Genomic DNA, 11929 nt, shown 5'->3' with positions numbered 1-11929 from the left:
GTAAAATGAATAATACTGCAAATTCAGAGGTTTCAGTTTATCCTATGTGAAAATTCTCTACAATTTTGATGATTGTCATCATCAGCGTCATCATCATCAAATATAGTCTTCATCTCCCCACTTAAAAAAAATGTAAGGCACCGAAAATTTACTCAAGTTTTTCTTAAGTCTTCCTGTATTTTGAGTAGCTGGGACAAGAATCAGTGAAATTGGGCTTTATTTGCATACATAAATACATTTGCCGACTAAAAGACAAGGAAGCAAATTCAATTTATACAAGTGTAATATGAACATATTTTTAAAAAAGATGTTTAAGATGATATTTACAAATTATATAAATAAAAATCCTTATTGATAATTGTTTACTTTCCTGGGTGTACAAAAATGTTTATTGATGAGTAACATCCCAGGTTGCAGTATAAAAACATTTGTTTGCATACATTAAAAAAGAGGTGATATAAAGAAATAAGAAGTGTGTAAAAGTTTAAAAAAAAGAAAAATATTTATATATAAATATATAGAAATGCTTGATATTTCAGCTTTCAAGATGCCTTCTGCAATAGCTTTAAAAACAGTATTTGTCTTGTGAAAAAAACCCTGTCAAGAAAAGTCAGTGTTAACAAAAGAAATAGCCCCTTTATATTTGATCATATATGGCAGAGAAGAGACCATTTAAAAAGATCCAAGAGAAACCAGAGAATAATAGCACATCAGTGGCCAGCCACAAGCCCTTGTACAACATTTTACTTAGAGGCAGCACATCTGTAACAGACTATACACATCCTTCACTGAAACAGCAATTGAAAGGAATAAAGGAAATAGTCAAGGGAAACAGGAAACCATTGTCTTCCTAATTATCTTAGATAAAATGGATGCTTCCCCCCTCCCCCCCTTAATAGCAATATAAACACTCATAGCAACTACGTTGATTTATACACACTAACAACATAGATGTTGGACAATTGGTACCAAATGAGATGAATAGGAAAGAGAGGGGCAGGGAAAGAAATGACTGCGGTTTCTCTATAGGCATACCAAAATATAAAGCCATGTATGTTTTCAAAGTGCCATGAATATACAGAGTTCAGGTGGCTTTTCCCCATCCCCCATGATGATTAAGATCACATGAAATGACATTAGGGATTGCTGGTTTCCTCACTCTCATCATGAATGTCCCCTTTAGCTGCTTTGGTGAGAATATCCATCCATTTCATTTGCAAGTCTTCATCTTCAGCACTGAAATATGTTGTCTGCTGGGACTGGCAAAGTTTGAACACGTATTTTGATTCAAACTTTTCACCAGAATGTGGAAAGTCAATTTCGTATCCCAGCAGGGGTATGCTGCGTGGAATGCGTCCAACCTATGTGCAATCCAGAAATAAAGAAAGGTGTGAAAATTATAAAAAGGTTGAGCACAGGCATGCAACAGATGAACAGGGCCAATAATTTGGGAAGGAAGCCATTCGTTTCACACTTGAGGAAATAAAAAGCATTTTGCAAAAATAGTTGCATAGGTTGGTTTCCATTAAAACTGGTACACAGAAGAGGTAGATGCTGCTATTCCCATTTGATACTTAAGACTGTGGTGAGTTGGCCTTCTACCCATGGGTTTATGGTTTGCTAGGAAAGGAAAGCATTTTTTCTGCATATTTTATGAATCAACATATTTCTCTTTATCATTCTAGTGTAGACACCATAGAATGATCTAAGAATAGCTTTTACTGCTATATAAATCCCATGTATTTCTAGTAAATATGGTTTAGCTTTTAAATATGCCTGAGCTGAGGAAATCTGCTTCTTTCATGCATGATCAAAACACATTCTCAGCAATTCCACAATTGCATGGATCCAACATTGAACTTTACAAATCCAGTGAAGATTCAAAGTCACGCTGTCTTAAAATACCATGTTATTTTTTTCCCCGCTCTTAATCTTGGAGAGGATAAATATTTTTCAAGATTAAAAAAAAATCCTCTGAAGTATTTATTTGAAAAAAAAAAAACTTTTCTTGAGACTAAGGCAAACAAATAATTATTGTGTCTCTCTGTTGAGAAAATAAGAGGGTATGAAAGAAGAAAAAAGATTCCAGGAACTTTTACTGAATTCAGTAAAGTGTTTTTATGGTTGAAAGCAACTAAACTAAATGCTTCCACCTAGGACTCCCTAGCCTTTGGCACTTTTTGTCTGAGTTAAAGCAGAAGGCAGTAGACTCCTGAAAATTACAGGACGGATCTATTATACAGTACTATCCTCAGGACGATCTGGCCTATTCCAAGTTTCTGGGTGAGTCTCTGCTCTAGGCATCTCTGACCTTCCAGAAAGAAAGAAAAAGCAAAATGTACAAGGACAATTGGCTACCTTCTTTGAGGGCAGATCATCCACAACAGTGGATCCACAAGACACTGATCATACTGGATATAACAATAGCACTTAGACTTATATAACACTTCACAGTGCTTTACAGTTCTAAGTGGCTTACAGAGTCAGCCTATTGCCCCCAACAATCTGGGTCTTCATTTTACCCACCTTGGAAGGATGGAAGGCTGAATCAACCATGAGCCTGGTGAGATCTGAACTGCCAAATTGCAGTCAGCCGGCAGTCAGCAGAAGTAGCCTGCAGTACTGCACCCTAACCACTGCACCACTGTGGCTCAATATAAATACAGGAAGGCCTAAAAAGAAGGATGATTGGAAAAGGGAAATTCTGTATAGTAGATCATGCAGAGATAAACAGGTAGGCTTCCAAAGTATAAATATATTTGGTGCATACCTCAGCATGCCAGCAGTTTCCTAATAGCAAAAAAGTACATTCCAGCCGAGAGCTTGAGAATTACCAGTCTGACTTATTTTTCAGTAGTTGTAATATTCTGAGGTATTTACCTGGTTTTCTCCTTGGAGATATAAGACAAGAGGCTCTGTCTTAGGAATGGTGACCCACACTTTACACCAAGCCTTTCCTTTCTCATGAAACAGGAGGTGGCTACTGAAGAGACTATTTTCAGAGCTCAATAAGCTTTGTTTCTGGTAAAAATAATAAAAATATATTTATATTCTCATGAATTTATTATTCATTATATATGCTAATACATCCTGGTTTAAACATTGGTTCACACATAGCAAATGGGCACAGAAGAATAATTTACCAGTAAACCAAACTTTAAATATACAGAAGTTTAAATAATCTGAATTAGATTATTGCTGCAAACAGTGAAGTTTAGAAACTGAGAACAATTATTAGTACCTGATAAGTATTTTCAGGCTTAAAATAGCTTGGGGAAAGTTGAAAATTAATAAAAAGTTGTGAATTGAGACCTAGACTTTTTATGTGCTAGTATTAAAATAATCCTTATGCTAAGTCCAGTATAAAATAACTCTCCCCTATACCCCCAGTGTTGCTCAAAAAAGATTGGGTTTTGTTTCATGATATACAAATTTTCATTTCAATATAAAAATCAATTAAGAAGTATAGATATAAGAAGAGAAAGGAATAATGAAATTGTCTGAAACACACATATACACACACACACACACAAAACAACAAAACCTTACCACCAAGCTTGTTTCCGTAAATCAAAGATAGAGCATTGATTCTGTGGTTATCAATTTTTTTCTTCCTACTTTTCCTTCTATTATTTACATGCCAACAAATCTGGTTTCCCTCTTATACCTATGGACTGTGCCTTTTTTTTATAAACACTAAATATGAAGAATTGAAGTTTTTATAGAAATAGACTTATTTTCCCAACCATAAACTTCTCCATCCAAGTTCCTTAAGTTGTAACCAGAGGTGGTATTCAGCAGGTTCTGATCAGTTCTGGAAAACTGGTAGCAGAAATTTTGAGTAGTTCGGAGAACTGGCAAATATTACCTCTGACTGGAGATTTTACAGTATCCTTCCCCTGCCAGACCCACCAAGCCATGCCCACAGAATCGGTAATAAAAAAAATTGAATCCCACCACTGCTTGTAACGTAAATAGCAAATCTGCTATGAAATTTCCTAACAATAGAATATCAATTATTGAAGAGGAAGCTTAGTCAATGAACTTTCTAAATATCTATAATATAAAGAAACAAAAGAAGACAAGACTCTAAAAGGACACATTATAAGAGAAAGTCTGTTAAAAACTTTTTCTATTTTACTTCTAATATCACTGACCAATGCTTTTTATTTCAAGTATAATAGTAAGCAAGATCTAATCACATATGCCAATATGATACATCTGAACTTATTAAGAAATCAGACACAATAAGAATTGCTTAATAATGGGAGGAATCTACCATGGTTAATGAATGTGCAAATAACTGGAAAACTAAAAAGCAATCTCAAAGAAAAGAGGGACCCTGAGAAAAATGACAGAAGTTTAAACACACAGAATCAAGATGATCAAGATATAATTACAAATTATTAATCAAGTATAACAACATAGAACAAATTAAAATTATATGATACAATGGATGCAAAAGGAGAAATAACAAAAGGACAATGGGAAGAACTATGGAAAACATTAACATGATTTGCAGCAAGCAACACTTTGAAATTATGTTTAAAATAAATGGTTGTGAAACTCCATCAATTAAGTCCAAGGATGCAATAATAAACCTTGGAAATATCACAAGGATTATTTTACTATTAGATATCGTTTTTGCCAAAAGATTCAAAACTACTATACCGAAACTTCTAAAAACATTCTAAAAAATAAAATTCAAATTTAAACCAGTAATATTTGTTGGTTAGGACCTCACAGAATATAAATGAAAAGTGTCTCAAATTGTTAAATATGTGCTGACAGCAGCAAGAATCAATTTAGCACAATATATTGGAAAACAGAAATGTTGCCATCAATGCAGGACTACAAGACTAAAAATGGGAACAAATGCAGCAAAGGAAAAAAAGACTGTATATATTCTTAGCAAAAATCTAAGCAAGTTTAAGCAGTAATGGTTCCTTTATACATATCACAAAGGAAGGCAAGTTAAGATGCTCAAAATATGGTTTTTGAAGAAAAAGTGAAACTGCTTTAAAAATCATTAACCTCATTCAAATGATTCAGAGAGAAATGAATAATAATAAAATAAAGTATAAAAATATTCAAGTAGCAGTTAGAAGCGGGGGGGAGAGGAAGAAAGGCGCTACCAGAATGCTTCTTCCTAATCATTTCTTTTTTCTGTTTGTTTGTTATGTCTTTTAAAAACTTTTTATCATTTCATTTTTGTTTCAATTTATTTTATGCATGTATATGTATTCTTTTCCCCCCTTGTCTTCACTTTGCTTTTTTGTTCTTGTTTTTTTTTCAATTAATAAAAAATAAAATAAAACTAGGAAAAAGCAAAGCTTTTGTCGAGGTAATCGGCCGGTCTATAGTCAATTAAACATGATAAATATACCTCTGTGGTTACTTTTTTTCTTTGTTCTCCTGCACCCTCGGTCCCTGAAATGCACAGGTTTGCTGACGGCAGTTGAAAGCAATCTTTGCATACCCGGTTTTGGCGACTATTATCAGCAAGAGTCTTAAATTCAGAACATTTGGCACAGATAACCTGGATTAAACAACAACACCAGTATTAGGATAAAGTTTCCTGATAACAACATTGATTTCTGTTCCTAAAAACAATTAAACTGAATTGTTGCTCTAAGGTTTCAGTACCAATATCTAAGATATAGCTACCTCCTGCTTCTTCATCTACTTGAAAAACATTAAGGAATAATAACACTCTATGTTATTTTCTCTACAAAAGCAAACATATAGATTTTCCTTTTTATTCAATGTTTTACAGAACTATTTGGCTGTTTTTGATATTTCTAAAAGGTTTTCTGAAAGCTTATTAGAATAAAAAATTTAAAGAGACCACTTATGAAAGGGTATTGATTGGTGCTTTGTAAATCGGACATTCACTTTGCAATCTCTTCATTTCAATATATCAAACTGTTATGGTCTCCAGTGCTGAGGAACCTACTCCGAATGAATGTCAGCCTCAGGACTCAGGGAACAGCCAAAAATCCGAGGCTGTCTTCACCAACAAACACCAGAAACAGTGTTGGACAAATCACATGCTGGAATTCTCAACTTTGAGTAGCCACCCAGCTTGAGAACTACCCCAAACTTCAGAGGGCTGAGTAGTGACCATATCCTTGAAAAATAAGAGCAACAATAGTCTTAACATCTGGCAACTTGTCATAGTTGTTCTTGGCTGTCTGTTGGAAACAACTGTTACATCCTTGGATCCATGCTCCTGATTCTCTGGATACCACGTGCCACTTGAAGTTCAGCAATTTCACCTTGGATCCTTTAGTGACACCTGAACCACTACTGTTTGTTGACTATGCTTCCATCTGCTGATTCTGCTTTGGTCTCTCTCAGAAGCTTCCTATTTGTAAGCAGTGCTAGTATACGCATGCACATACATGCATCTGTGGTCTGTAAACCTTTGCCTGTAAGCACTTAAAAATCAAGATTAAGCCACTTAATCAACTCTGTCTCTTGCTCAGCCAGGGGCAGGATAGACAGAGAAAACAATTGGGACCCCCAATTTAATTCTTTCCAAATTCAACTTATCTTATTAAATGTATCATTATTATTTACTGAATATTTTCAGGATCAATGTAGCAGTTGCCAATAACAACAACTTTAATTTGAGGAAACAAATAAAAAGAGGGAACAATGCTATAAACTGAACACAAAAGTATTTGCATCCACTAACAGATGGCTAATTAGCAAGTTCTTTTTCATAATTTTTATAAATATCAAATAAAGCATAAAGTAGAATATGGAACAGGAAGCACCTCAGATTGGTATTTTTGCAGTCAGTGTTTAGCTCTATTGGTGCAATTTATTGAATCATACCCTCTGAAGTTATTGGGCAATGTGACTGAAACCTCAACAAAATGTTTAACAGCCCCACGTGGAAAAACAAAACAAAAAAACCCCCTCAATTTGAAAATAATACAGTCTTTCATATCTAGGATATAACCTTGAAATTGGATCCAAAATACAATACTTGGTAAAACCACAGCTTAAAATCAGTATATAAACTTTGTATGTGTTTGAAGTTAGGATATACTCTCTGCATGCAACATTCAAGCAAAGAGTGCATTATTTGTGGGAAAATATTTAAATAATTTAAAAATGTATAATGCATTAAATATGTTAGACTCTGATGGCACCTTTATGTTTCCTATTTAATCCTATTTCATATTTAAGGGGGAGCTGGGGAAAACTTTCTAAACATTTATTTTTTAGTAATACCCAGCAAGAAATTGATCCTTTGAAACAAATGGCAGGAAAAATGTCCAAATATAATTTCAGTACAAAAGTTGCACCAGTAGTTTACATGTTAAAATAAAATTTTCTTTGTATGGTATATAGAATATTTATATCTGTATCAAAGAGATCAGATGTCAGCTTTAGCAGTCACTGTAAACTTTCTGTCAGAAATGCCAACTACAGGGTAATGAAGTAGTTCACTGGATATAATTAAAGTGCTAGATAGCATCCTAGCTCTCCAATACAGAAGAGAAACAAAGTTGTTCTTAAATCATTTACATCTAAAAAGATCACATGAATCAGCTTGCTTTTGCACCCTCTTCTCCATAGTTCAATGCAATAAATCACACTTCTACTCTTCCCTGTTTTAATCTGCTTGTAAACACCATGCATGATACAGCTGAAAGGTATCTATTGTGGGAAGCAATGGAGTTCTAGATTCTGGTATCTGGCCTGCAGAGTTAAAACAGCTGGACTGCAAGTGATGGAACGACTGTGCCCAAAAGCCTAAAGTAGAGCAATGATCAGTCACTTTTCTCATATTGCTGAATTTTCAGCAATCCCAGCGAAACATGGCTAAAGTGGGTGTTACAGTTTAGCAACATCTGGAGGTTGGCAATTCTGAATCTTTTGTCTAGAACAGTAACATGACACTGCATCATTGAATGTAACTTAGCAGAATTGAAAAATAAAATATAAAACATTAAAAAGCCAATGTTCTCATGTATTAATTAACTGGGTTTGTATTATGCCTTTTATCTGATAGGCATACACTGATGAGTTAAACCATGTACAACTTGAAATGGTAAAACATAATGGTTGAATTCATACTTTAAAAAAAACATAAATTGTTAAAAAATCTAAAACGAATAAATGCCACTGATTTTAATTTGCTACTAGAAACTTGTGTTTAAGATGTGTGAATTCCAAAAGAAGTATGTAAATAGGAGATATAAGTGCTGGTGCCTTTTCTTTTGATGGGTGAGAGCACGTGAATATTTACTGAGCCCCTCATCAATCTATTTATATAGCTATGTCATAGAAAAAAATATTGAAAGTTAATATTTGTAATAAATAATAGTAAAATGGCATTTTCTTAGCAGAATCTTGAAGACAAAGAATGTCATGTCACACATACATGATCAAAATTAACAGAAATAATGCGGCTTTTATCTAATACTTACTGCCCCACACTGTTTGCAGTGGTGTCGTCTTTTTGTAATGGAGTTAAAGCTTTCACTGCAACTTTTGCAAGCTTGTTTCTCTTTATCTCTTTTCGATTTTGAAGATTTTCTGCAGCACTCAGGCTGGAATGAAAAATGAAATTTAGAAAGATCACTACAAATCAATAAAATGCAGCTCAACTCCTATCGTATTATCTAATATCAGTAAGGGACATATTTAAACTACGCAAAGAGTAAAAATACATTAAAATTACCCAGATCCAAAGTTCATTAATATGATCACTTTTAAAATAAACATTAAATAACTTTTGACAAAGCCTAAAGTTTCTAAAGCACACCTAGATAGTAACCATTACAGATTTTTGGCAGTCTATTTACATATTGGTAGTCTCTCAATTATAATATATGATCCACTACATCTTTCAGAATCTAGACCTCGTACCATAGAAAAAAAGATGCAGAAAAATTGGGAACTCCTGGAAGTCTTCAGTTGATGTGTCATTTCTTTATACAAGGATACTCAAATTACTGCAGGGCAATCTAGATAGCACCAGACACTTAAGAGAAGCACAAAAGTTCTTCTGAATCTTTAGTATTCCATAAGATCCATCACTATAAATATATGAATTAAAACTTGTTGTATTAATATATATTTTGAAAATCTCTGCTTCATGGACAATGTACAATGATCCTATGCTGGAAAAGCAGGCAGACCTCTCATATATCAACATAACTTGACTGGACAATCAGCCTATAGTAGGGATTTGGGCAGTATATCAACCTCAACACCAGAACAAGAGGGGATTGTAATATTTTATGTGAATCTGATCATGTCCAAGTGTATTCGTGGTACAAATATCCTTATGTGAAATCCAGGGACAAGCTTGTGCCCCTTACGGCTCAGCTAGCAAACAACACCTGCTGGGGGGAAAGCAAAAGAAAAATATACATGCTGTCCCATCAGGGATAATTTTGGACATTGTCATAAGTGATGGCCATCCCCATGTTTTTCTCTTTTCACCTGCAAGAGTATATTTTAATGCTAGATACAAATTCAAATCATTTATTGGGGTATGGTCTGCCAGAGTCTTTATAAAGACTGCCACTAAATTGGAACTTCTAATGGGAAAGATATTAAAAATTATTAAATACACGAAGAATGTAATTGCATTTAATTAAATGTTGATTACATGTATGCTTATGGGAAATTAAGCTTGTTCTTGTCCTGGCTGATGTCATGTCATTACCCACTTGGAATCCCCTTGTCTCTTCAACAAAGCTTACAACATTAAAAAGAAAAGAAAAGAAAGCTATTTCAAATGGCTGATGAAATTACATGAAAATATAATTAAGTCTCATATATTTGAGTCTACACACTGTTTCAGCCTTTTGAACGTTTTGGGAGTTTTCATTTTAGATACGTCAACAAATTCAACACAAAAATTTCAAGGAAGAGAGAACTTTTTCCCACTAAGGCAGGGAGAGCCTGCAAATTTAAAGTAGCAGCAGCAATAGTAACAATCTCTATTGCTTTGGAATTAAAAAAATAAATAAAAAAAAACTATTGAGGATCATTTACTAACATATATAACCCTATCTATTTTTCTCCCTGAACTTTACCACTTTAGTTTTCCAAACTAATTGTGGTCATATCTCAATGTGCAAAGGTTGTTTTTTTTTTTGCACGCTTAACAGTACGAACAAGGTGGCTTCTCGTCTGCTAACTATTATCACCACCAAGTGGCAGATTTCGCCTCTGCTGTACTGGTTAATTATCTTTTATCAAGCACAAGATCAAGTAAAAAAGAATTACTACATTCACATCACCATGTGAAAGTATGATGCTTCAATTTAACATTGTACCCCTCCTGTGTATTTTAAAGAGCACTAATTTTAACAGAATTATTTCCTTTTCTATTAAAAACAAAGGTCATACATAGTCTATTCAAATAACATCATTATTAAGTAACTGACACAAGTGACATTCTAAAGAGAAGCACTGCTAAATTGCAGCAGATCCAGAAGGCTGATGACTAGCTGACAACTCTTAAGTGATCTGTAATTAAAGTAACTATTGCCTTTCAATGAGTGGCAGATGGGTGGGATTTAGACGAAGAAAAAGATAGACATTTCTTTTTCCCCAGGGAATCCAGTGCACCAGTACATCCCAAAACACTGTAAGAGTATCGGGCTAGGATTGAACCCGATATTCAAAAAGTCCTGAAAGAACTGGAACCAATAAGAGAAATTAGGCTGCTAAATGATGAATGAGGGTTTTTTGTGTGTGCTTTCTTCTATTCGCTTCCATTCTCCCATGTCCTTCAGTCTTGTTTTAAAGCTAATGATTTCATAGAGTTCAGCCTCAACTAACTTGATGCATGCAGATAGATTATTTTCTCAAATTTTACTTTGTTGCCTTGATTATTAATCAAAACCCTTCATAGCGTTCTTTTTAATCCAGTGTTGGTTCTGTGCTACCATTAGGCTCTTTAGCTTGGCCATTTTGATAAAAAGGGGAAACTGGAGCCACTTATTTAAAAGCTTGGTCTTTGGGAACTGAGGCTTCTAATATGGCACATCAAACCTCTGGGTGAAGGAGAGACATCTCCCATTTCAAGGACCAATGAAGGCAGCATAACCTTCTGCCTGGCTGGACTTCATAGCCACATTCAGATACTGCAGATGAGATGGGCATATGTGCAAATCCTAAGAAGGACCTGGCAGGTTTATGTATGCATTAGCAACAGACAGCATGCTGTTCCCCCATTATAAACTTATCAAGTTAATATCTGTGTGGCTCAAATAACTCACGATATTTGTACTTCGTTTTACCTTTGGACACATCTGAAAGGCAGTAACACATTTTGTATCTATTTCTACCACAAATGAGCCAAAGCAACTGAGATCATGGAAAAAATTGAAGAGACAGCTGCCAACTTTGCTCCTACACTTCAAGCCAAAGTTTCTTAAAGTAGAACCAGAAGGTTTCAGTAACTTCTCTTAGCAACATATTTATTTAAGTGATATGAATAAATATAAATGATTTAATAATCATTCATTCAAATCATTATTCAAATCATAAAAACATATGAAGAATAGTTGCAGGAATTGGATATGTCTAGTCTAGTGAAAAGAAGGACTGGGGTGATGGGATAGCAGTGGTCCAATATTTAAGGGGCTGCCACAAAGAAGAGGGGGTCAAGCTATTTACCAAAGCACCAGAAGGCAGGACAAAAAGCAATAGATGGAAACTAATCAAGGAAAGAATTTAGACCTAAGAAGAAACTTCCTGGCAGTTAGAACAATTAATCAGTGGAACAACTTGACTCCAGAAGTTGTGGGTGCTCCAACACTGGAGGCTTTTAAAAAGTTTGTCTGAGATAGTATAGGGTTTTTGGCATTATGTAAGATCATAATTTTCCCTGCTAAGCAAGTGGTTATTAAGTGGGTCGTGTCAATTTTATAATTGTTGTTTTTTTGCC

At 34.5% G+C, this 11929-nt stretch overlaps 1 protein-coding gene across 1 annotated transcript in view; it reads right to left on the bottom strand.

Annotated features, from left to right (window-relative positions):
• Nucleotides 1-200: 200 nt before the first annotated feature.
• Nucleotides 201-11929, bottom strand: part of FGD3 (FYVE, RhoGEF and PH domain containing 3) — a 46354-nt gene continuing 34625 nt past the window's right edge. Inside the window, exons 16-19 of the mRNA XM_087923883.1 lie at nt 8448-8570; nt 5387-5539; nt 2881-3021; nt 201-1361 (exon numbers count right to left, since the gene is read on the bottom strand). Of these exons, the coding sequence (XP_087780009.1) occupies nt 1137-1361; nt 2881-3021; nt 5387-5539; nt 8448-8570 (642 nt within the window). The 3' untranslated portion in view covers nt 201-1136. The remainder of the gene's footprint in view (nt 1362-2880; nt 3022-5386; nt 5540-8447; nt 8571-11929) is intronic.

Source organism: Pseudonaja textilis, chromosome 2 (genome assembly GCF_049901715.1).
Source record: "Pseudonaja textilis isolate UNSWEBS1 chromosome 2, rPseTex1.2, whole genome shotgun sequence".
Lineage (NCBI taxonomy): Eukaryota > Metazoa > Chordata > Lepidosauria > Squamata > Elapidae > Pseudonaja > Pseudonaja textilis.
This window is presented reverse-complemented; position numbering and strand designations above follow the sequence as displayed.